Here is a 25,077-nt window from a genome sequence, read left to right as displayed (position 1 = left end):
TTGAATCATATTCAAAAATGGTTTGAGTTGTTATGGTTGAAGTTGTTAACCTGCCTTGCTTCCAATGGGGGGGGAAAAAAAGTCTTTTTAACTTTAATATCCATTTTTAATTAAAAATAATGTTTCTTAATATATGCAGATATAGTATGTTCAACTTCATTTTCAATTATGACTTGCGGTGCTTTTACATTCTGTAGTTGTTCTTTTTTTATTAGTGTTTCTCTCAACTGACTGTGTTTCAACTACAAAAATAGTTATTCTGCTGATTGTTTTTATTGTTTTAAGGTACCCTTTTTTAATATGAGAGCAGCTTGTTGAAATATACAGAGAAAGTGGACTGTCAGATATCACTGCCAAGACAGTTTGTACATATACATGTATGTAGGTCATTGTGTGTTCACTGGTAGACATTTTTAAGCTTTATTATTATTAACCATTTGTGTTGCACCATGGAATCATAGAATGGTTTGGGTTGGAAGAGATTATTAAGATCACCTGGTCCCAACCCCCTGCTATAGGCAGGGACACCTCCCTCTACACCAGGTTGCTCACAGCCCCATCCAGCCTGGCCTCAAATGCTTCCAAGGAGGGGACATCTACAACCTGTTCCAGTTGCCAGCACCTCACAGTAAAGAATTTCTTCCTAATATCTAGACTAGATCTACCTTCTTCCAGTTTATAGCTGTTTCCTCTTGTCCTGCCATTGCTGGTTCTTATAAAAAGTCCCTCCCCAGCATTCCTGTAGGCCCCTTCAAGGTATTGGAAGGCTGCTATAAGGTCCCCCTGAGCCTTCTCTTTTCCAGGCTGAAGAGCCCCAGCTCTGTCAGCCTGTCCTTGCAGGGGAGGTGTTCCAGACCTCTGATCATCTTTGTGGCCCCCCTCTGGACCCAATCCAGCATATCAGTGTCCTTCTTGTGTTGGGGGTCCCAGAACTGGATGCAGTACTCTAGGTGGGATCTCACAAGACCATTTTAGGTGGGCAGAAAAGCAGAGTAGGGGGGTAACAATGAATACCATGAATGCATAAAGTGATGTTTTTGTGCTATAATCCCTGTACTTAATTGTTTTTATATGTTTATTTAAAGTTAGTTTTAAAATACATCATGGTATATATCTATTTCAGTAACGTAGTAGCTTTACTTTGTTGTTAATGATGAAACAGGCTGTGTTTCCTTCAAGAATCGTGCACTGAGATTTAAATGCTCTTGTGGTCAGACCTTGGATGGACATTCAGAACTGCTTTATAACTCACAAATGCTATCAAAAGATGGAGGTGATAATAGGCAATTTATTTTCTGTATTAATTATTATCAGTTACTGCTAATGAATAGAACAGGAGGAACAGAATCTTCTGAGAATGTAAGCCTGCCTTCAAAAGTGAAATACTAGACAGGAGGGAAGGATGGTGAAAAACAATTAAGGAAACCACAACAAAGAGATCCTTTGACATTGTAATATCTGTGAAATAGCAATAAACAAGAAAACATTCCAGTGAACCTTGCTTCATTTTCTTAGAATTCTCTTTTGAAGAACCTCGAGAGCTGATGTTGACTTTAAATAGTCTGAAATCAGTCCAACCATTTCCTTCAGCAAAGTGAAGGTGGCTGATTACTGCAGATGACTACTGCTGCTTTAGAGAGGGGAATGGAGCTTTTCAGACAGCTTTAGAATTGTAAAAGTTCCAGGCTTTTCCTGTACAGAAATCTGATCAGAAAGTTGCATTCAAAGCTGTTCCTACGGTAAGATTTGTACATAATCTCTCATTGATTCATATTTCAGTTTAATTCTGGCTTGTAGCAAGTTACTTCCTGGGGTAACACAGGATTCTTCATGGGAGAACATGAGGAGCCATGGTCCCTGAGGAATCACATTGTGAAAACAGGCTTGACTTTGTACACACTAATATAGGTCTGTTATTCCCCTTCCACATCTATCACAGCACATTCTAAATGGTGGCTGATCTTTTATGCAAATAGCGATCTTATTAGGCGTTGCGGCTGTATGTGCTAATGTCTCTGTGGGTTTCTCAGGAGTTTGCTATCCAGTCATCAAAGAGGTGGCAGTGAGGGATGCTGGCTGCGTGGCTTTGAAGAACAAAAGAGATCTACAGCGTTTGCAGGTTCTGGGTCCTGGGGTCTGCAGCACTGAGTCACACGGGCTGAGACTCTGCAAAGTAGGCCTGCCTTGTTCCAAATAATGGGAATTACTGCTTTTTGTCTGCAGTTTCTTCTTGTGCTTTGTTGGCATTGTAAAGACTGCAAACATCTTTCATAGATGACATTTTGTTACAAAACATTGTTAGGCTATTGAAATTGCAAGAGGAAAGTCAAAAATAAGCCAAGAGCTAGTTTTGCTGTGTAAAACGTATCTGTTATCTCCTCAACTAGCTGCAAGTTAGAATGTTACCTTGATTTTCCACTCCTGTTATGATGGGAACCTTATGTGAGAATATCAGACAAGAAAGTAGCTGGGAAACATAATAGAGGGGGGAAAATGCCAATTGGTTACAGCTGACTGCTTGTACATTTTAGATAAAAAGGGAATATTCTCTGAATCAAACCACAGTGATGTGTGGAAATGTTAGAAGGCTGTAATTGAGTTTTTGGTTCTGATTAAGAAAATAATAGCATTCTTTTGTATCTTTTTATTACTCATGCATGCATTTTGAAATGATTACTGATGGTCCTGTGTCTTACCCCTTGAATTAAGGAGCATTCAATCTCCTTTGCTTCAGTTTTGTCATTTGGCTTTGTATGTTAATAAACAGGTTAAAATAAATAGGTATGTGCTAATAAAATAGGTAAACACAAAAAAAGAAGTGTTGTGGTTTTAAAAGCACACATCACTGGTGTTATCCTCTACTATGATCCTCATCTGTGAGTATGAATGGAATACCTGGGGCTGCTGAAGGCTGTGACACCTCACAGCCCACTCAGCAGGGATTCATCCTGCATTTCTGGGTGAGGTTTGGCACTGCAGGGCCTTCAGCTGTCACGCTTCCCAGACTGCCTCGGCAGGGCCTGGGGAATCTCCTCTGGTTGTACATCCTTCTCTAGCTGGTTCTGCCTACTGTGAAACCACTGTGTATTCCTCAAGGCCTTATGTGCACAATCTGTAGTCAGTTTGTGGCTACGCAAGGTCATCTGACCAAAGTTTGCTCTTGCTGCTGCCCTTCAGCAGCTTGATTGTTCAGTCCCTTCTGCAGTCATGGTGCCAGGCGTCTGCGCTGTGAGATGTAAGAAGTCCTTTCACTTGTGGTTGTTACTGAAGTACTTTGAGGGTGGCTTAAAATGTCAGTGCTTTTGCAGAGTGGCATAAAATGGGCGCGGACCCAGTTTTGACCTCCAGTTTTCACTTGCTTTCCACCTGTGGATGTCTTGAGGCCGCGGCATGAATGTGGGAGAGTGGGGGGTATTGCTCTGATCTTGTGTTCAAGGTTGCCTGGGGGAAACCTGATAGGTTTCTTGAGTAGGTGCCCCCGGCTGGGTTGCACACACCGCCTGGTCCTGCCTCAGGCTCCTGGCCAGCTGTAGCTGTGTTTACCATCAACAGGAGAAGTTCACAGTACTGCTTTCACTCTGTGATTTACTAAAGAAAAAAAAAAAGTGAATGAAATTCAGTAGTGCTGAATGGTGAATTACAGTACCATCAGTTTAAATCTTTCTTTTTTTAATTTAAAGTAACAGGCATTCTGTAATGCTAATAGTTCATGCCATGAGGAAAAGGTATGTTTAGAATTTATCTAATAGCATTTACAATGGTTATGATAAAATCCAGAATCTCATTGTACTCTGAGTAGGCTTCTGTCTTTGTGTGCAATTTAGGAAATGTTTTTTGCTACAGTTTTCTTTTTCTGATGTTAGAATTCATTGATTTCCTTAATGAGTCACTTAGGAGTAATGTCTTTTTTCCTTTTTTTTTTTTCTTTCTGGTACTGACAGTGATTTTTGAATTGAAAACAATGGGTAAGAAAGATGCCTCTACGGCAAGAACTCCTGTTGACCAATACAGGAAACAAATAGGTAAGATACCTGAAGAAAAGCTTCTGTGCTTAAAAAAGATCTGTTTTGTGTTGTTGGACTAAGTTGGTTTAACAAAATGTATTATTTCTTCTCAAAGGCTTTGTGTTGTTTGCAAGTGATACAAGGTAATACATGCTCCAGGAAAACAATTTTTATATGCTGTTGACTACTCCATTCAGCAAAACATTTCATGCAGACATTGTTTTGTGTATTTATTTGTTTGTTTGTTTAAAGTCATCAGTCTGTCTTTAGAACTGGTAGTGAAATGCTGCAGTTGGGTAGCAATGTGATATTTCTAACTACTGGAATTTTCAGTATTCTTCTGTTTGTCTCCAGTTTTAAATACGGATGTTTCTAGAAAGGAATATTGTTGATTCTCATGACAATTTTTGATATATTGAATGAAGATAGAGATTTTACATTTACTTTACATTACTAGATTGTTTTAACATTTTTGAAATTTCTTTTCCCAATTTTTTCTTGCTGTTTACCCATTGTAAATGTAGGTAACTTGAGTGGAAGTATGCAAGCACACACACACATGTTCACAAGGATGCACACACAGCAGACACAAATCTTTCTTTCACAGTACAAATATGTAGGTAAATAACTTATTTTTGGAATCTGTATACACCTGTCACTCCAGATGTAAAATAATATTATAAAGCACATACAGTATTTTAAAATGAGTACCTTAACCTCTACTCAATTATTTAAGTAAATTATTTTGTTTTACAGTTGCTAAGCAGCCACATCTGTGTTTAAATATGCAGAAAAACTGTAATTGTTTGGGAAGAAAAGGCTGTTCATAACATACACTCTCATGGTGAAGGAGCTAAGATTATGTGAACAGTCATAATTTTATTGTGTCTTAATGTTTTCTGTGCTACCTTACTATTTTTGATATAATTGTTTTAATGGACTTGTATTTCCTAATATTGGGCAATTAGTGTATTAGACTTCCTCAGTGATTGAGTCTCTGATATAGTTAAAAGTGTGGTTGAAAATCTCTAACTACCTTTACAGATGGGCAGAAATATACGGGACAATGTTTGTGCAATTTAGTCTTGGTGTAGAGAATCTCATGAGGAGAAGATGGCACCGCAGATATTTCATTAGCGTGGGCTAGGCAAGTGGGAGCTTCTTCATGTGAAGACAATGCTTCACATGAAATTGGGAGTTCAGAGAAAGGCCTATAGTGTTGACTTTCTGACATTTTCTCAGCTTGTCATTGTGGTCTGCTTTTCCAGCTACCTCCTTGAGGGCTGCTTTTCTTTGTGAACACTTCCATGTGACTACTGTTAGAGTCATGTTTTTTGAAGTCTTCTGCAGGGCAGAAGAGACCAGTGATTTTGAGAGGGCTGCTCAGCAGAGTAGGATTGTGGTGTGTGAAGTTTCTCTCATTTCAGCAGGAAATTTTTCTGCAGGGACCTCTGGGACCATGCTGGACCACTGAAGGACCAGAGAGAGGGTAAAGCTGCTGCAGTATATGAGACTCACAAAATGACCTCACATTTCAGATCTTGAACTATTTCTTGCATATTAACACCACTTGGCACTGTGGTTGCACGTCTCACACCTGTATGCCAGGACTGATGTGTGGTGTCTTATGTTGGGGAGATGACACTGCTGTAGCAAGGAGGTAAGAGAGTATAAATCAGGGTCCAGCGCTCAGAGGGATGCTGTTATGCAGCTGACTCTTTTGTTTCAGACTAGGCTTGTACAGCGTGTTGTCTGAACAATTTGGCACCTTCCTTGTTATACGATGCAGCACCGTGATCTATTGGGTACTTCAAAGTGTAATGTCCAAGGGGTCTCATAACAAGCTCATTTTCCTTAGAGGTGACGCATTGCTTTTAGCTTGGCAAAAGCAAGCGTTAAAAATTATTATAGGGAGGAATCTCACACTGGAAGGCAAATAAACTGTGTAACCTATGAGGTGTTTTCCTGTCTCCAGTTTCTGCGATTGTATTATTCCTTAGAGGACAGACAGCAAGAACTGAAATAGGCAATCCATTGCCACTTGTTCTGACAATTGTTTCAGCTCCTGTTCTGGTCGTTCACTGATACACTATAGAGTTTGTCAATGTAAATTAGTTCTCTACTCTTCCTGCTGAATTTAATGAATGTAACAGGGGGGAGCTGAGAATTTATGGCTATGGTTTTTTAATTTAGTGTTGCAGAGGTGTTTGAGTTTTACATATAGGTAGTTTGGGCAAGCTTTAGACCTGGAAACCAAGTTTAGTGGAGCTATTTCTCTATTCTCCCTATGCTCCCAGGTGTTCTACTAAAGTAAATACAAATATAATACAAAAACAGCTTTTCTGGTCATAGTGAATATAGAAGAATTCTTTCTTTTCCTTTTTTTACCATTACTTCTTGATTATTTTTCTTTAATTTAGTTCTGTGCAAGTGATGATAATTAATCTGTTTGTCACAGTATCACAGAATAATTGAGGTTTACAGGGCCCTGTGGCTTCATCTGACCCAACCCTGCACAGGACCATGTCCAGACATCTTCTGAACACCTCCAGGAATCAGGGATTCTTTCTGAGCAGTCTCTTCCTGTCTTTGACCACTTTCAAGAGTTTTTTTCCTGTATTTAGATTGAATTTTCTGCACTTCTTGTCCTGGCACTGTGCACAACGGAGCAGAGCCTGTCTCCATGTTCTCAGTGCTCCCCTTGAAGTATTTACAGATATTTATGAGATCCCCCCCAGAGCCTCCTTTTCTCCAGGCTGAACAGTCCCAACTCTCTGTCTTTCCTCTTAGTAGAGGTGTTCCAATCTCTGAATTTTAATTCCTCTTGATCTAACTCTTCATTATCTGATTTCATTGACATATTATTATAAAATCATATGAGAGGAATTTCAATTTTCTTTTAAAATTTAGTCTTCAAATACATTCTGAGCTGCCAAATCCAGATCCCTTTGCAAGGATGCGTTAGTGTGAGGCTGCTCAGTGGAAGACCCTCCCGTATACAGAATGCTGTCATTCCCCAGGACTGTGTAGCTTGTGGAAGGGTCACTCTTTTTCATAGGAGAAGAAACAGAAGAATTATGTGTCTTGGAAAAGAGTATTTGCTTGCCCTTTCCTGGGTAGATTACAGTCTAGAAACAGTGTTGTAGTTTAACTTGGCAGGCAGCTCAGTGCCATACAGCTGTTTGCTCCCTCCTGAGTGAAGGAGAGAACTGGAAACAAAATAGAACTCTTGGTTTGAGGTAAAAACTATTTACTAAGAGAGAAGAGGAAAATGGAGACAAAAAATGTGATTATGTTTATATATATATATATATATATATATATATATATCCCCAGTGCAATTACTTGCTGACTGACATCCAGCTAACAATACAACCACCTATTGACTGATGTCCTGTTACCAACACAACATCTCACCGTCCACCAACTGATGCCCAGCAGCCCTGGAGCATAGGCCAGCCTCTGGCCAGCTCCCCACTGTGTTATAGCCTTCTGCATTATGTTACATGTATGGAAAAACCCCTTGGCCAATCCAGGCCACCTGTCCTGGCTCTGCCCCAGCACTGCTGCTGTGTCATAAAGGCAGCAACTCCTCCCTGCCCAGTGGCCCAGCTTGACTCTGGGTGCACTCCCATCACTCAGCAAAAACCAGAATAGTGGTGTTCTATTAACATCTTCTCAGCTGAAAACAGGACAAAAAATGGGCAAAGGGTAGCTGCATGGTGCCTGTTTTTAAAATCTTGATTTATCAAGCCCATTTATATTTCTAAACCCACGTATTAGTGATTGCCATCCTCCCTCTCGAGGAGGAAATACTGTGATAGCTGCTGGCCACACAACTAGTTTTTGCTGACTAATGATGTCATGTTAATTTTAGCTCACAATTCACTGTTTCCTAACCTTACTGAATGGATGGTAGCCAGCTTGAAACATTCTTAATACCTTCTTTTTGGATGAAAAATGCAGTCTTGAAGGAACAGCATGTAAAAAATTCATGTCAACTTCAACACAATTTTCAATTAGATTTTTAGTAAAGTAATTTAAACTAAAAACAGGTTTTTAATTTCATTTTGTTCCAAGCTTTCTGTTTTGTTCTGAGTTTCCATACGGCATGCCACATGCTTGCCCTATGCCACAGTTTAAGTTCATGTTGATCTCCTCAGTTCTGTCTCCTTCATGAGTACAGGATTGCTTGTGTTTTCCTTCCTGATGCGCCTTTGCTTTTTGCTTTCTGAGGATTCCCCCGGAATAAAGGCTGATATAGCTTGTCTCCATCAGCTGGCTACCAGCCACCTCTCCCTCCACCAGCCAAAATTTGACTGTAGCATGTCTTGTTCAGCAAGTGCTCCTGTGGCCAACAGTGCAGGGAGTAGAGGGAGGTTTTTTCCTACCAGACCAAACTGGTGCTGGCTGCTTGTCCCTAAGTGGGGCAGAGGATGGCAGCACCCTTTTCCAACTGGCTTGGACTGTGCCTGGAGAAAATAGGGAGGAGGAAGAACAACAACACCATGGGAGTGACTGTGTGCTCAGTCTCCTTTGGCAGCCCAGGCTCTAGGGGAGTCACAAGGAAAAATCATTTTAATGCTCTTTTTTCATCTGTCTCTGCCATATTCAAACATACACATGAGCACGCAGGTATACGCCCCTGTGATGCAGCAGCAAACAGTGCATAACATGTATTTATCCCTGCTGCTGTTTGTGCTGCTGTGCTTAATTTGATGGGATTGGAGGGGAGGTGTGAAAGAAGCATGCATCTTTCGGCATCTATGTAGCTTTGCTTCACAAATGCTGTGAAAATAGCAACAGGTTTTGCACCATATTTGCTTTGTTTACTGTTATATGTGCTTTAAGTTCCCAGAACAATTCCACATGTATATTTTCTATCCCTCTTCATCTGGTGTGTCACTTGCTCGGCACAGGAACCGCAGGATTTGTGGGTAGTGTTCATGACTCGTGTGATTGCGGGATCCTAAGCAGGCATACTGAGAGGATTATAGTATAACTAAAACCTGGTCTACAAATCAGGAGTAGACATACTTTTGGCTCACAGTACTATTGTGTTGCTGTAACATAATTTTTCATAAGGAGAGGTTGTTTGCCAATCATTCAACTTCCAATTTGTAGACTGAGAGGTCTGCTTATTGTCTGTTCTGTATCCATGGACTTGCTGTCTTGATCCTGCACGGCTGTAACACGTGTAGGCACAGAGCTCTGGGGTAAGCCAGGCCCTGCATGGCCCCTGGGAAGGAGTGAAATTTATGAATGAAAATAAATTAACTTTTTGTCTTGGAAAGCTTGGTGCTAGGCCAAGCAGGGCAGCTTGGTTGTGGTGGTGCTCTGTGGTTTAACACACACAGAACCATTCAGTGATGAAGGGAAAAGAGTGGGAGATCAGGAGACTGTGGTGTGGAGAGAGGCTGTCAACCTCCACAACTACAGCTTAGTGCATGAAGTGGCCCCTTTTCTAAAATCCCGAGTATGGGGAACTGGAGACATGTCGAAAAGAAAGGCACCTTCTCCAAGTGTTGAGGGTTACATTCCTGATAGGATGGAGAAGAGCCGTGTGAACACCTGAAGTGAGACCAGGCTCCTGCACGGAATACCTGAGTTGTGTGACTGCAGAAAGGGTGGTCCCAGCCTCCTTGGGAATTCCCCCAGGAATTATTTATGGTAACATGGTTGTACTGATGACACGAAGGAGCAGATTATAGAGAGATGGATAAGCAAAATGGGAGTAGCAGCAGCGTGAACATCTCTGAGGTTTTCATCTCAAGGCACCAGCTCAGACCTAAGCATGGACCTGTTACCTCCCTGTCTGCAGAGAGAAGTCCTTCTCAGGTTGCCATATCCAGCTGCCCTACTGTTAAAAGGAATCCTCTTCCTTTACTGTACACCATGTCACCTTTGTTGTTCTCCATTACTGTTCACTTTCTATATTTTTAATAGCATTGGCGTTTTCCTGCCTTCCTTACCATGAATAGTGCCATACGTTCTCAAATCTAATTGCCTTCTTTTTCAACTCAAAAAGAAAAAACATTTATGTTTTGATATTTTCTTCTGAAATAAATTACACATTTTCTTCTGAAATAAATTACACATTTTGAAGTGTAAATTTTTGTTTTGTTTTTTTTTGTTTTGTTTTGTTTTGGATCAGGAGATGTTTGTTAGCAGTGTCAAAATTTTAGATTTCACTTCTGAAACAACGGCAGCAGTGGCAAATAAAATAAAATAAAATGTTTGGATTGAATTTGTGCTGAAAATTTTAAAATTGCACTGTTTGTCACAAAACAGTAATTCCTGTCTCTTTTATCTGCTAGGAGAAGGCACAGGACTGGAAGGCAGCATTTTGATAATTGAGAATGCTCTTGCTTTTGACAGGCAGATATGTGGCAGGGCTGTTGTCAATGGAATGAAAATTCTACAATGTGCATTTTTAAATAGTCTTTTTTTTTTTTCTCCCCATATTTGCTATCAGTCAACTATTTACTGGGGGAAAGACAGGGAAATAAGTGCATGCTATTTTGTCTGATTTTAAGGAGGAGACCTCTTCTAGAGTTTAATTAGGACAGAAAAACCACCTAAAAATTGGTAGTTCCCATATTTTTCCTTGAATATGGAATATTACATTTAGTGTTTCATATTTTTCTGATGAAGGCATACTATTAAGCACAGAATGAAGAGAAGAAGGAAAAAACTCTCTCTTTTTACTATTATGCAGGACTATGGAAAGTTTTGGATTCTTTTCCTATGCTGAGTTTCGTACCTTATGGTGATATGCTCTGGATACCATGTGTAGTGTTTGGCTGGGGAGGGGGTGCTACAGAAAGTGAATTTCTATGTCATGAAAACTAAGCTACATCTTTTGGTCAGTGATGACATCTTTCATTTCAGTTTTGTGCCAGTGGCATCACTTCTTGGAAACTAAAAAGCAGCTCAGGGAAACACTGATATGAAGTGAAACTTAGGCTGGCTGTACTAATGTAATCTGCATTTTGTGTCGATTGGGATGTTTTTAAACATGTTCTGTGAAGGCTGATGATGGTTTTTATGCACATATGGTATGCAATCACTTATTTTTTAAAGTCCAAAGCAGTAAAGCTATATTTTATTGCCTTGGCTGAGAGCATAGAAGGTGATTGTAAATCTGGATATGTAGTTGTGTTTGTGTGGATATTACTGAGCAGGGACTGGAGGGGAGATGGCAGATAGAAACATAGAATCATAGAATGGATTGGAAGGGACTGTAAGGAAAATCTAGTTCCACCCCCTTCAGCCATGGGCTGAGATACCACCCTCTCGACCATGTTGCTTTAAGCTTCATCCAATCTGGCCTCAAACGCCTCCAGGGATGGGGCAACCACGACTTCTCTGGGCAGCCTGTGCCAATGCCTCATCACTTTCTGAGTAAAAGATTTCTTCCTTATATCTAATCTAAACCTGTCCTCTTTTATTTTACAACTATTATTCATTGCCCTTTCACTTTAGATACTGAAAGGCCGTAATGAGGTCTCCCCAGGGCAATTTCTTCTTCAGGCTGAACAACTCCAACTCTCTCAGCCTGTCTTCAGAGGAGATTCCAACTCACTTGGCTCCTATCCCATCTCCACAGTAAATCCCTGTTGTTTCTTTGAACTTGTTTGATTATACTACTTCTAGTATACATGTATACTACAGTTGCTTCATTTTATAAGATGAAGGCTCCTTGTCTGCTCTTGTTTTGAGCTCATGAACCATATCACCATTTCACTCAGTGGAGTCGCTATGATTTTTTTTTTTTGTAGGTGCAAATGAGAGTGAAATTTGACACGCTGTTTCCATCTGATGAGCTGCATTTCAGTTCAGTGTTATTTCAAGCACTTGCAGTTCCTGTAAGGTATCTGGTGTCTACAGGAATCTTGCAGTGGTGCATATTTGTGTTTCTACTTACTCTGAGCTGCTTCATCCATTCTTCAGTGAATTCATTTTTGCAGTCAAAAACCATCCTAAAACAACCTCTTTGCATCTTCTCGAAAATACATAAAAAAAATTCTGCAGACACGTAAGTGCATATATATTACATTCAAAAGCAGAGTAGTTTAACAGCTTTAGAAATTCTTGTTCCAGTCTTGGAAAATCTTAGCTCATATTCATGAAGGTTAGACTTCAAAGTACTCATATGTGAATGTGAATCTGTAAATCTAACTGAGACACACATTTTAAAAAAAGGTTTCAGACATCATTTTTCGATGTGTACAGCATTATGTATGCATTCTCTACATTTGGTGCATGTGCTTAAATTTCCAAGTAATAATATGTCAATATAAATGCAAGGCGGGTTGAGCAATGAACTGCAAACCCGATTTCCTCTTATTTCGTCTTTAGGCAGCAGTGCAGAAGGTGTAAGAATGAAATGGTCAGTGCATGCTCTCGCACAGATGCTCTTACTAGATGTTTTAGGTGAACATAATGCATAGTAGTTGTAACTGCGTATCTTCAGTTGCAGCACCACAAGTTGTGCTCTTTTATTTAATGCAGATAGATTTTGCCCAGCCATTGTCCCAGAATGGAGTGTCCATTAAATCTCTGCTGCTTTGTCTGAACTAGCAGAAATGAAGACTGCAAGGGGGCTGGTGAACTTTACAGGGGGCACTGGAGGGAGAAGACATACATAAAATTCCTTTGGTTCAATTCTGTTCCTTTCAAGAGGTTTGTCTGGAGGAGCTGTTGTACTTCAGGTTGTCAGCATGTGCTCTCTCTACTTCAGCAGGTATCACACCTATTTATGACCATAAAAAAATGTAGTAGATATCTGTGTTCTGAGTAGACATAACTACAGAACTGTCATCTGGCTTCTACAGGATGAATCTGTAATGATTTTTTACATATTGGTGATGTTTGTCAAGTAGTCCGTTAATTGTATGTTGACAGGGATTTGTGTAGCTTATTTGTATTAAAATTTTATTTCAGTGGGACTTTTTGCTTCTATATTATGCTTTATCTGAAAGAAAGAAATTGGGAACTAGCTTTATTTCAGTTTTTAAGGTCTTGAACTATTTATGGGCTTGCTAAGTTCTACATATAACTTGCAGGCTTTGAGTGTTGGATGGGAAATGGAATAGCAAGGCAGCAGGAGAATCATCTAAGTGATCTCAAACTGCTCGAATGAAAATATAAAAAGGCAGTTGCTTGATTTGAGTTAGAGATACAGAAATTGCAACTATCTTTTACTTGATGCTTAAGGGGTGATCAAAAATAAGCACTATTGAAAATATTCACACATTCAAAGTTATTTTGAGATGTTTCAGTTGTATAGCAGTTGGATCAGTACAGCAAAGCACTGTGAAGTGAACAAACAGTTATACAGTGAGAAGTGGAATGTAGGAAATCAAATACTCTGCTCTGAGTACTCTGATTGCAATTAATAAATTTACAGATAATATGTAAGGCAAGTCACTAATCTGTTGTTTAATATCTGAAATAATCTCTGAAATATTTTGCTTGATATCTTATAATCAATTTTCTCAGCTACATAGATGACCTATTGACCACAGGACCAACTGGATGTATTTTGCTTGGCAAAGCTATTGATACTCTTCTAAAATAACTCATGTATCAAATAATATTTTCAAAATTATTGATTGCTTGTTCCCAGAATCAGAAAATCATAGAACCATTTGAGTTGGAAGGGACCATTAAAGGTCATCTAGTCCAACTCCCCTGCAATGAGCAGGGACACCTACAGCTAGATCAGGTTGTTCAGAGTCACATCCAGCCGGACCTTGAATGTCTGCCACTGCATCTCTTGGCAGCCTGTTCCAGTGCATCACCACCCTAATTGTAAAAACCTTCTTCCTTACATCCAATCTAGTCTTGTTAAATAGCGGAAGTTTTAAAAAGTCTGCCTTTTCCTTAGCTTATATTCTGTGGATGTCTTTATCACAGTGTCTGCAATGGTGCTAAAAGATTTGTAGCAGCACTGATACCCTGATTTGTGACTTTTGATTTTTTTTCACTGAAAAGTAACAGTGAATTTAGAATGCATGTTTTGTTTGTTAGAATTAATTTTAACTCTTAATTCTTAATTGATATTTTAAACAAATGCCTGAGAGCTGTCACGTTTGTCAGAATTGGGGTTTGGATGATCTAGGGGGTAATAGGTAGCAGGATGTGACACAGCTCCTCACTAAATCACCTGCTTAGGTTCAGCCTAGGTTATAGTCATGGGAAGATGGTAACTGCCTGGCAGATGTTGGGTGGCATTTATGATGTGATGTTTGTGCATTCAGTTCCTAGCGGAGAAGTGTTGAAAAACATCATTATTTGTTGGCAGTCAAAACAGCAAGGAGCTGGATAATGCACTAGCATATGGAGGGAAGCAGTGTATCTCGGCATTAGGCATGGTCCCTTCAGCTCAAGGTTATGGCACAGTGATGAGAGCGACCCAGATTCACTGTATTCACTTGTATTCAAGTGTGTGTTAAATCGCTGAGCTTTGGACCCTTTGAACATTTTGCATGTGCTGGCCTGCCTGTTGGCAGTGCTGACTGTGCAGAGAAGAGCAATGGAGCTGGTAAAAGGACTAGCAAACAAGTGCTGTGTGGAGCAGCTGATGGAACTGGTGCTATTCAGTCTGGAAATGTGGAGGCTAAGTTGAGATCTCGTTGTTCTCTACTGTTACCTGAAAGGAGGTTGCAACATGAACGTTGGTCTCTTTTTTTAGTTGACAAGAGATAGGACAAGAGGAGATAGTCTCAAGTTGCACCAGGAGAGGCTTAGATTGGTTGTCAAGAAGAATTTCTTCATTGAAAAGGTTGTTAGGCATTGGAACAGAGTGTCTGTAGCAGAGTCTTTGTCACTGGAAGTATCTAAGAGATGTGAATCTGGCACTGAGGGATGCGATTTAGTGATGGGACTCGGCAGATCAGGTTGATGATTGGACTTTGTGATTGTGAAGGTGTTTTCCAACCTGAATGATCCTATGATTTTGTGATTCTAGTTAACTGGGCCATGATGCTCTGAATTGTGGCAGTGCATCACCTTGTTTTGAGGTTGGCTTGTACCAAGCCATTTCAGAGGATAGACAGAACATATAGACCTTGCCTAAGGAAACTTCAGTTGATATCACTATCGATAGAGATGGAGGAAGTTTTAAGTTAAGGTAGAATACAAATGAGTCCTCCTAGCAGTTTTTGAGTTATTGACTGAAGAATTATAAGAATCAATCTATGTGGGGCTTTTATTCTAATAGGTGAAAAGCCTAAGCTTGGGCTGGTGATTTGTGTCTGCAGTTACAAGTTAAACAAGTCTGGGACTGCTTCTGCCACAGATGCCAACTGGCATCAAACACCTCTGACCACACTGTTAAACTGTTTTATCCCTAAAATGGAATGGCAGTATGCGGGCTGCTCCCTGGAACTTGCTTAAGGCCCATCTTGACTCTTGAGCCATTTACAAGAATTGCTTGGGAGCTATTTCCTTGGGTACAAACTGCACTGCGGGCTGTCCTAGCAATTTGGTAGTGCAGACAATTGAATTCCTGCTCCTGTTGGCATTATATAATATATCAGTACACCTGCAAACAGATAGCCAGAGGGTACAGTTTAACACTACAAAGTGACCTTTAGCAACGCCTATCTAAGGTGCTAGTTGTTCCTGTTCCCATGTTACCTTGTATACTCTACCATCATTTGTGATGGTGCAGCTGTTTGAGTGCTGCTTTGACCCAGCTCAAAGAAAAAGATGTGCTGAGCAGTTTTTCAGTTGAATCAATTCCCTGATCAGCTTTGTCATTTGGCTGAATGCAACTATGCTTGTATGCATTGAAGAGCAGGGTGGCATACTGCAGGGACTGAGCCACGTGCCAGAACTCCGGCCAACAAATGCCATAAACCAACATTGCTGTTAAACGCACTGTAAAGCCAAACCACAGCTCGAGTCAGTCTAGTGAGAGCCTTTATTTCATCTAATATGCATACTGAGCAGATCAGGAAGCAGTGTAAGAAAAATTAGCTTTCCATGTAGGCTTCCCTCGGTTTTCTTGGAATCGTTTTTTTTATTTCAGTCTGACAATGTCTGTAGGTTAGATCTTGATGAATTATATTGTGAATAATAAATACTATAATTGTAGTCCATCTGTTTTTTTGAGGTATTTTACCCTGAGTGCAGTGATACTGTCTTTCATAGATGTGAAAGGCATACCATCAGACCTAAATGTGGTTCTTTTTTGGCACAGCCTTTTTCATAATGTTCAGGTATAGTACAGATGAAAAAGAAACAGAATGAAATGATTAGTGAAAGTATCTCTGAAGAAATACTTTTCCAGAAAAGCTAAACTACAGTCATATGTGTCTTTTCTGGAATAGATAGGAACAGTACAAACTAGAATGAAGTGTACAGGCAGAAACATTGAATAAATTGCAGATCAAATAGAACTGAAGTTACAGTCCTTAACATACTTCATAGTGTGAAGTGTCTCAGAAATTCAACCTGTTAAGTACAATACCAGATGGAAATAATTGGTAGAAGTACAAGAAAATCAGACTCCTGTCTGCAGCAGAGGAGGCTCTGTGTATCTTGATAGGGAGCTTGGAAAGCCACAGACCACGTAGCATATATTATGTGGAAGATTTCTTGCCCAAATAGCTTAATGGAAAAAGCAAATTTGACCTGTTGTGTTTCTTTAGAGAAAGCTATCAAATTCTAATGAGTAATCATCATGAAAGGGTCAAAAAGGGAAGTGATTTTATGTTCCCTTCACAGAGGGAGAATAAAAAGTTTGACTATGGACGAAGCTAAAAGAAAAACTGTTCATGAAGAATCGTCTTCCCCTTTTGCTATATCCAAATACTTTTTAAGCAGTTTTTTAGATGAAAGAGAAACACTTCCAGCAGTCAAGAGGCCATGGTTAGAGGGCTGGATTTTACTGTGATGGAAGTTTGGGACAGATATTGAACTACTGAACTGAGGAAAGTTATTTCAGATGTTCTTCCTTGTAAGTGAGAGGAAAATCTGGTCCATGAGTGTGAAGAGACTGGAAAGGCTTGTTATGTTGGTTGATGATTTGTTTATTGTCTGTTGTCACAATAGTGTCAAAGAACTGTGTGTGTTGATAACTTAGTAATAATTTTGGAAAAGTTTTGTGATAAAGAAAGCTAAACGCTGGTAGAGGTTGCTCAGACAAGATGTGGAATTTCCATCTTTGGAGATTTTTCAGCACATGTAAAGGCCTTATCCACAAGAACTAACTTAACAAAGCCTGACTTTGAACAGTTAGCTGTAGCAGAGGTCCCCTCCAAACTGAATTATTCTGACATTCTCTGTGATTATTCTTGTTTGCTTCTAAAACACAGGGACTATTTACTTAGAATGGTGCTGGCATAAAGTCAGCACAGAAAACGTTCTCAGAGCTGCCTGCTACCCTGCTTTGCTTGAACAGATAAAGAAACAGAAAGCTCATGATATGGCATGTTTATTTAAAGTAGAGAAAAGAAATATTGAAGCTATTAGGACACTGGTGGTGGTGCATTTGAAATATTGAATACTGTTTTGCTCGTCCACTTTAAAGTGAAAGAAAGAGAGGTGCTGAAAGACCTGCTAGGGTGACCAAGAAAATAAAACCAATTTTTAAGTAAACATGCTTAGCCCAGCCAAACACAAGCTGAAATGAATGCTTTGGGAGTAAACACTAGGAGAAGACAAGTCTGTATACACTCAGTCTACAATGAATATAAATTTTCCATAAAGAAATACAGCTAGAAATCAGAAGGCAACAGAAGACTGAAGTTCTTGATTGATGTCCTACTTGGACAACCAAAACAACCAAACAAAAGCTCTAGATTTTTTTTCTAACTGATTGTCTCCTGTGATCAGTTTGGAACAAGACTGAATGATATGAGTACTTTCAGTAACAGAGTACTGGATTTCTGTAGTTCACAAAGTCCTTTCTAGTCATATGTTCCATATGGACAAAGTTTTACTGTGAAGTGGAGCAGCTTTCTGAGATATTTATAGCTAGAAAATGCATTTGGAAGGATTACCATAACTTTCTGCCTGTAGTTTTACTTATGGAAAAATTAATACTGGTTATTTTAACCAAAATTAAAATTTCTGCAAAGATAATCTTGAATTTCACAAGCTTTTTTTCTTCTTGTTGGAGTGAGTATGAAATTTATGCTGAAAATCTGGGATGGAAAAAGAGAAACGAAGGAAAAGGACACATTTCTGTGGTATCATTACCTTTTATTTTTAGTGCTTGTACTCTCAACATAATCTAGTGAAACTATTAAAGCATCTCCACAGCATCATCTTTACTGTTTGTTGTTTGTTTTTTAATAGCTACTAGGTGCATTTGCTCTTGCTGCTTCTTTTGTACTTTATTTTATAGAAGGGCAGTGCTGAGAGAGAGACTGAGTCTATTAGTCATTACAGTATGCAGTTTCTTAGTAGGTCCCAAGATACATCTTTGACTAGACTTTTGTATGTTATCCCTTGGCCCTAGCCGTTGTGTCATGTCCCACTGCAGGAATAGGATGTGACTCAGGCATTCTTGTCATCACAGAATGTCAGCGAGAGACAAAAAAATGGTTTATACCAAATACTTACAGCAAATAGCTCATCCCCAAGGGGACAGAAGAGAGAAGCAGACAGTATTTGTAAGTTCTTAAGGAAGCTGAGAATTTATTTCTTTCAGTAAGTAAATAGGAAGAGTTTGGAAAGAGTCTGAAGGTTGTAGAATAAGGGCATGGCAATACGAAGGCATTCATATATTCATTGCATACATTATTGACTAAGTCCTTTTTTAGGTAGAGTTTTCCTTCTGAATTAAAATCATCAGCTTATTTATTGAACAGCATATGCAAAATCAGCTGTTTCCCAAGAATAATTTTAACCTGGTTAATCACATTTTAAATTAAGTTCATGTGGGTGTGCAGCACTAAACACTGAAATCTTCAGCATAAGATTACTCTGATCATGGAACTACACACCAGTAACGTGAGACGCTGCAAAACTTCACTCCTAGTATGTCTAGAGTAGATGGATGTTATTGACTGAAACAGATTGTAGTTGGGTAAATCCCTGGAGTAGGAAGAGATTTGCTTGAACTGTTGGTCACTAACATATCAGATAGGGCTGCTGTTTGATGGAGGAAGGGGATGTTGGCCTCAGAGTAATGAGGTAAGGCTATTGTCATGTTTTGCTTTGTAACATCTCTGCACTTCTACTAGCGAAGAAGAAGGAAGACTACACTAATATGTAAATATCTTGTACAAGGTGATACACAAAGCACGTGGCTGAGAGAGGAAGAGACATTCTGGTCCTCATCTATTATCCTAACCATAAAGACATTTGTCATCTTCCATTGGTCCCTTGCCTCATTTACTGCACATCACATGACTTGATCAATGAGTCTTATCGTGCGTGTTTACTTAGCTACTGAGAGAGGAAGGGGCTTCTGAACAGCATACATTATCATAAAATGGAATTCTGTGTTCTGGTTTATGTTCGAAGCAGACAACTTTATGTTTGTTCCTTGACTTTTCATTGCCTGCTTTTGCACTTGTTAGTACCTATCTATATTAAAAATACAGTTAGGTGAGTAGCTAATGAATTTTTTCTGTGTTATTTCTGTGGGAAAACCAAAGCAATAGAAAATAAAGCACACCACTGAGTGAATTGTCAGTGAATCCTTTTGCCACATTTTGTAGTCCTTTTATAGTGGTTGAAACATGAGCATAAAATTAGCATTGTATTTCTGACAAGCCTTTGGATTTTGCACCAAGAGAACTAGAAGTTAATTCGCTGAAAATCTCCATTTCATGTGTGTTTGAGTCAAATTTTAGTTGAGTCAAATTTTAATAATTTAGTGGCCTCAATTCGGCATATGCAAAATTGCTTTGCTAAATTCTTAGAGCCTAAGATTCTTAGGCATAATCAGATCCACTGGCTTTTCCCTTGGCCTAGGAAAAGCCTGTCTGTCATAAGGATTGCATTGTTACTGAAAGTGAAGTTGTGTCTCTTTTCTTCTGAAGAACTGAACTGTTCAAAAACAGACCATGGGGAGGGTGTGTGGCTTTGTTTTCTTCTGTGTATCTGTATCTGTCTATGAAACAAGACGTTCACAAAAACAATTCACTCTGAGTGTGAGACAAACCTCTAAACTGTGAGGAACTGAAAAATGACTATGAAAAAAAATTGCATTGACTGTTTCTCACTCTGCATGCTATGTATAATAAATGTGTCCCTACTGGTATGTTTAAAGAATCAATCAGAGGGAGGAATGTTAATAGAGAAGTGTTCTGGTACTTTACAAATAACCTCTTTCATCTGTCTTGAGCAGTGCCTTGTCCTCTCTGTTGGGAGCACCCTGTCATGGGAAGTGAAGGAGTCTCTGCTGATGCTGCATGTCAGGATTAACCCTGAAAAGACATATGAATAGAGTTGCTGGGTGGTAGGTAATGGTGCTGCAGTGAAATTCTGCATCCTGTGTCACCCACTAGACGGTGTGACTCTACATGAGGGGACTTATTCAGTAAAGAAAAAGATAGGGGTAGTTCTATAGGACCTTTGTGATGAGATCACTCTCAATATTAAGAGTTTGAGAGGAAGCAAGCATAGCTAGGAGTTAATTTTCTCTTCAATTTAGAGTATTTTTGTATGCTTTTAATTCCAGAAACTGAAATTGCTTTGTGCATAGGTTTATAAATATTTATCATGCATTCTTAATGAATAAGAAATTGACTTTAAGGGTCAGTAGAAGATTTGGTTACTTTTTCAGGTACATTTTAATTGTTTCTCATTATATTTGTAAATGTAATTTTAAAATATTTTAAAATAAATTAATATAGGCCATCAGAGAATCATCTCTAATAGATAACAGTCCTAAGTGCTTTTCACTCCTATTACACTACTACATCAGAATCTCAGCGATTTTGATGAGTACTAAAGTCTTGCAAGGCAAAAAGATTTCCCAGGGTTATACAATAATTTTATGGAAGATCCAGGAGTGGAAAGCAGCTTCATGCTTTATCTGCTCAAACACTTTTCCAGACAGTACGCTCTTTTCCTCAGCGCTCATTCCAGCTTTTATGTTTCCTACAAAGGACAACATACAAAAGATCTTCCTACGGAATCAAGTTTTTGAAAAATATGATGCTTTGCTTCTTTGAATAAACTGGCCTAACACATGCCTTTCACTATTTAAATTGTTCACAGTGTAGTCAGGTTCAAAATAAAACCATTGTTGAAACAGACTTGATTTGTGAAAAGATCAACAGAAGGCTGATTCTGCTGATAATGATGAAACGAAATCAAAAGTTTTCAGATAAACTCATTAACATCACTCTGATGGCAAAATGATTGGAAAAAATGCAGCTGAATAATTTCAGTTAATTGACAAATTTTAATGCCTGAAGAGAAGGTGTGAAGTAAAATCTATCTGTTTCATATATCGAGGACTGCAGTGTTTGTAAACAGATAGAAGATATTCTCCTATAAGACAGGAATAACATGCCATTGTTTTTACATGTTTTAATACACTGCACACTAACCTATAGTTCCTCTTCCACAAAGTCTCGTGAAGGGAAATGAAAAGGTTGGAATAGTAAGTCTGGAAAAATAAAAATAAATGTAAAAGTCGGCCAGACTTCTCTACCATTTCTTGCTGTATTAGCAAACTTTAGTATCTTAACACAGAGATGGATCTCATCACTGTCTATAGCCCAGTTTTGCTTTGAAAGGTAAAATTGTGCCTCCTAATATGCCTTTGAGACGTTATTACACTTTTAGTTCTGAAGTCCATAAACCATTACTCTGGGTGCTCATAAATATGCATTTCCTTTACACTTATAAGTAAGCTGCTATTGCTGTCATTCACTTTAAGTTAAGACCTGTCAGGTGATATTTCTGTTGAAGAGAAGAATTTTAAATTATGGGCGAACTGAAGATGCGTAGTTTTTACGAGTGCTAAAATTATGAGTGAGTTGGAGAGATTATTCCTCACAAGTAATTTTAGGATCCCAGGGGATAATGGTGATGTATACAAGAGATGTTCCCTTTTCCACTAATGCCATTAAAAGCCTATGATTTCTGCATTGCTGGAGTGAGACTCCAAAAACCTGCTTTTCCATCTTACATAATCACTTTCACGGTATCCTGTAACATCCACCTCTGCTAAGACTGTCAGTGCGTTGACTCCTGGAGTGACAGTGATATATAGGTCTGACAAAGCATCCTTTGCTATATGCTTCACTGAAGTGAGAACTGCAAATGCTGACAGTATTACTGGAAACCTTTTTCTTAGGCAGAATTAATAAATTGCAACTTGTATTTTGAGATGGTCTTGTAATATACAGCTGGTCCAGAATGATATGACTTACTAGTTAGGAATTACTGCATCTTGGCAGACAGCATCCAATTTATTTTCAATTCTGAGAAAAGCATTATCCACTGGATAAGACAGTGGATCAAGAGTTAAGACATTCTTCTGGTGCCTGATCTTGCGCAAGTCTCTTCACTCAGATGCCTTTAGTTCCTTTCTCCACTCTGTCCCTTTATAGGCTGGGTCGCTGTCCTTGGTGTGTGATCTGGCTGTGAGCGTTCATAGAATGTCTCCTTCTGACCTTGCAGCTTCTCCTCTCTTACGTAAAATCCATGAATCTCTAAATCTCTAAATTTAATCCATTACCCACAAGTTCTGCCTCCGAATCCAGGTATTGTTTGGTTCAGAAATGGGAAGCTTTTCTTTATCAGGTTGTGACAAGTGATGAGTTAACAGCGAGTCAGTCTGAAGCAAAAAATGCTTTTAATCTTGGCAACCATGGCACAAGCTAAGTTTAAAAGAGATTTCCACCGAGCAGGGATTAGAGAGAAGCATCTCCTTAGCTGCACAGTCTCTGAGTCTCTGTTCCTGGCCCATAATGTGACTTTATTTACAAAGTTCTTTGTTTGCCACAAGGCTTTTTTGTTTTTTGTAAAATCAGAAATATGATTGAATGATGGCTTAATGTATTAATATTGCTCAAATATTGTGTGTGAGAAACAAAAACTAAAACTAAATTAGGCAAGGATGCAACTGTGGTGTCTTCAATAGATTCCTGTACTCTTTATCAGATGACCTGATCTGTTCCCTGAGTTACTAGGTTTTTTGTGCCACTCCAAGCCATTTCTGTTCCAGCTGGGGAAAAGGAAGCTGTGGGTAACAGATTATGTCCTTCCTATTGTCGATTGCCACCCTCATCTCTCCTGTAAGCAAAGTCCTGCGGCAGAATGTCTGGTCAGGCATGGCTAGGGAGGTCTGTGGCTTCTATGAGGGTGCTTGTGAAAGAGGCAAGGGCATGGGATAAAGGGGTGAGGGGTGACTCTGGATCCATGTGGTGTCCCAGTCTCACTGTGATGTCCCCCAGGGACAGGACACAATTGACTGGTAGGTTGAGCATGTCAGGTAGTGAGGAGTTAACTGTAGCAGGAGAGAAAAACTCCTGACCTGAAGCACCACCGACCCTTTGTGCGAGTGGTTTGAGATTACAGTGTGTGGTGATGTTGCAGTGCTTATTCAGCAACCACTCTAATAAGTGATTCACTGATATCGTTTGGCACTAGCGTGATATACACCAGAATAACTGGGAGTAAATTTCAAATTACCAGCATTGAAAACAAATTTTAGGCAGTGGTTTCTTTGATCCCGTTAACATGTTCCAAATTAAACTTATTGCCAGAGTTGTGATCTGGATGTTTCTTTCTGGTTTAGAGTGTTGAACAGGTTTTCTTCAGTGGGGAAAGAAGGAATGGAATATTGCTTTCCTTTGAATTGGGATCTCAGAATCATTTACATGTTGGTGGTGGGTTGTTTTTTGGGAGGGGCGGGGGTAAAGTCCACAATAGGGAATCTTTAACTTCTGCTGTGACCTCAATCACTCTTGTTTTATGTAAAGTTCAAAGTAATGTAGCTTTATGTAAGACAGTGGGGGGAATCTCTGGCTGTGTAATCATGGGAGCGAGGAGAACAGAGATGTTTTGTGGAGGATCTGTAACATGGATATGTTTTACTGTGGGCAGCTGAATTGAGTGACTTGGTCATCAGCCTCCATATTTTCCTTTATTATCTTTAAGTGTTCTCAGTGGATAACTATTAGCAATAGTTTTCTACCCTCCTGCGTATGGATGGACTAGCTTTTACTGGAGCTAACCTGTAGTAATTATACAGCCAACATCACAATGGCAGTCAAACAGATGGGACATACAATAATCATAAATTATTGAATGCAGCTGCCTCATCTTTCGCACCCTTCAGGACAGGGACACATAGTGTCTTGTAAGCACCTGAAGTACAATGAGGAGGAAAGTAGCAGCCAATGTTTGTCAGTCCAATCTGATTTTCTTCGGTGACTGAGAAGCAAATCTTACAGAAGAGGAACAGGTGCCATACACTTTGACTCTTTCAAGTCTTTTTGACCATATATTCTGATAAATAGAGATACGTGAATATAGAATCATAGAATCCTTAGAGTTGGAAGGGACCTCTGAAGGCCATCTAGTCCAACTCCCCTGCAATGAACAGGAACACCACAGCTAGATCAGGTTGCCCATGACCCATGCCCATGACCTTATCCAGCCTCATCTTGAAAGTCTCAAAGGACAGGGCATCAAGCACGACACTAGGTAACCTGTTCAAGTGCCTCAGAACCCTCACTGTAAAAGATTTTTTCCTTATAGCTAACCTAAATCTACTCTCTTTGAGCTTGAAGCCCCTTGTTTTGTTGCCATGGACCCTGCTAAAGAGTCTATCCCCTTCTTTCCTGTAGCTCCTCTTTAGGTACTGAAAGGCCACTATGAGGTCACCTTGCAGCCTTCTCTTCTCCAGGCTGAAGACCCCCAGCTCTCTCAGCCTGTCCTCATAGGAGAGGTGTTCCACTCCATGGATTGTTTCTGTGGCCCTCTGGATGCGCTCCAACAGGTCTATGTTTCTCCTGTATTGAGGACCACATCTAGATGCAGTGCTCCAGGAGGGGCCTCGCCATTGCAGAATAGAGAGACAGGATCACCTCCCTTGACCTGCATTTTTTGATGCAGCCCAGGATGCACTTAGCTTTCTGGGTTG

General features: G+C 39.6%; 1 protein-coding gene across 4 annotated transcripts in view; it reads left to right on the top strand.

The window, feature by feature from the left end:
- Positions 1-25,077, top strand: part of TRIQK (triple QxxK/R motif containing) — a 75,194-nt gene that overhangs the window by 22,962 nt on the left and 27,155 nt on the right. For 3 of the 4 annotated variants that reach the window (XM_090137803.1, XM_031590989.2, XM_090137804.1), the window contains one exon: positions 3,942-4,022. The exons of the other annotated variant lie outside the window; for it this stretch is intronic. In XM_090137803.1, the coding sequence (XP_089993929.1) occupies positions 3,942-4,022 (81 nt within the window). The remainder of the gene's footprint in view (positions 1-3,941; positions 4,023-25,077) is intronic. 4 annotated transcript variants of the gene reach the window in all.

Source organism: Phasianus colchicus, chromosome 3, assembly GCF_987193195.1.
Source record: "Phasianus colchicus chromosome 3, bPhaCol1.hap1.1, whole genome shotgun sequence".
In the NCBI taxonomy this organism is placed as follows: Eukaryota; Metazoa; Chordata; class Aves; order Galliformes; family Phasianidae; genus Phasianus; species Phasianus colchicus.
This window is presented reverse-complemented; position numbering and strand designations above follow the sequence as displayed.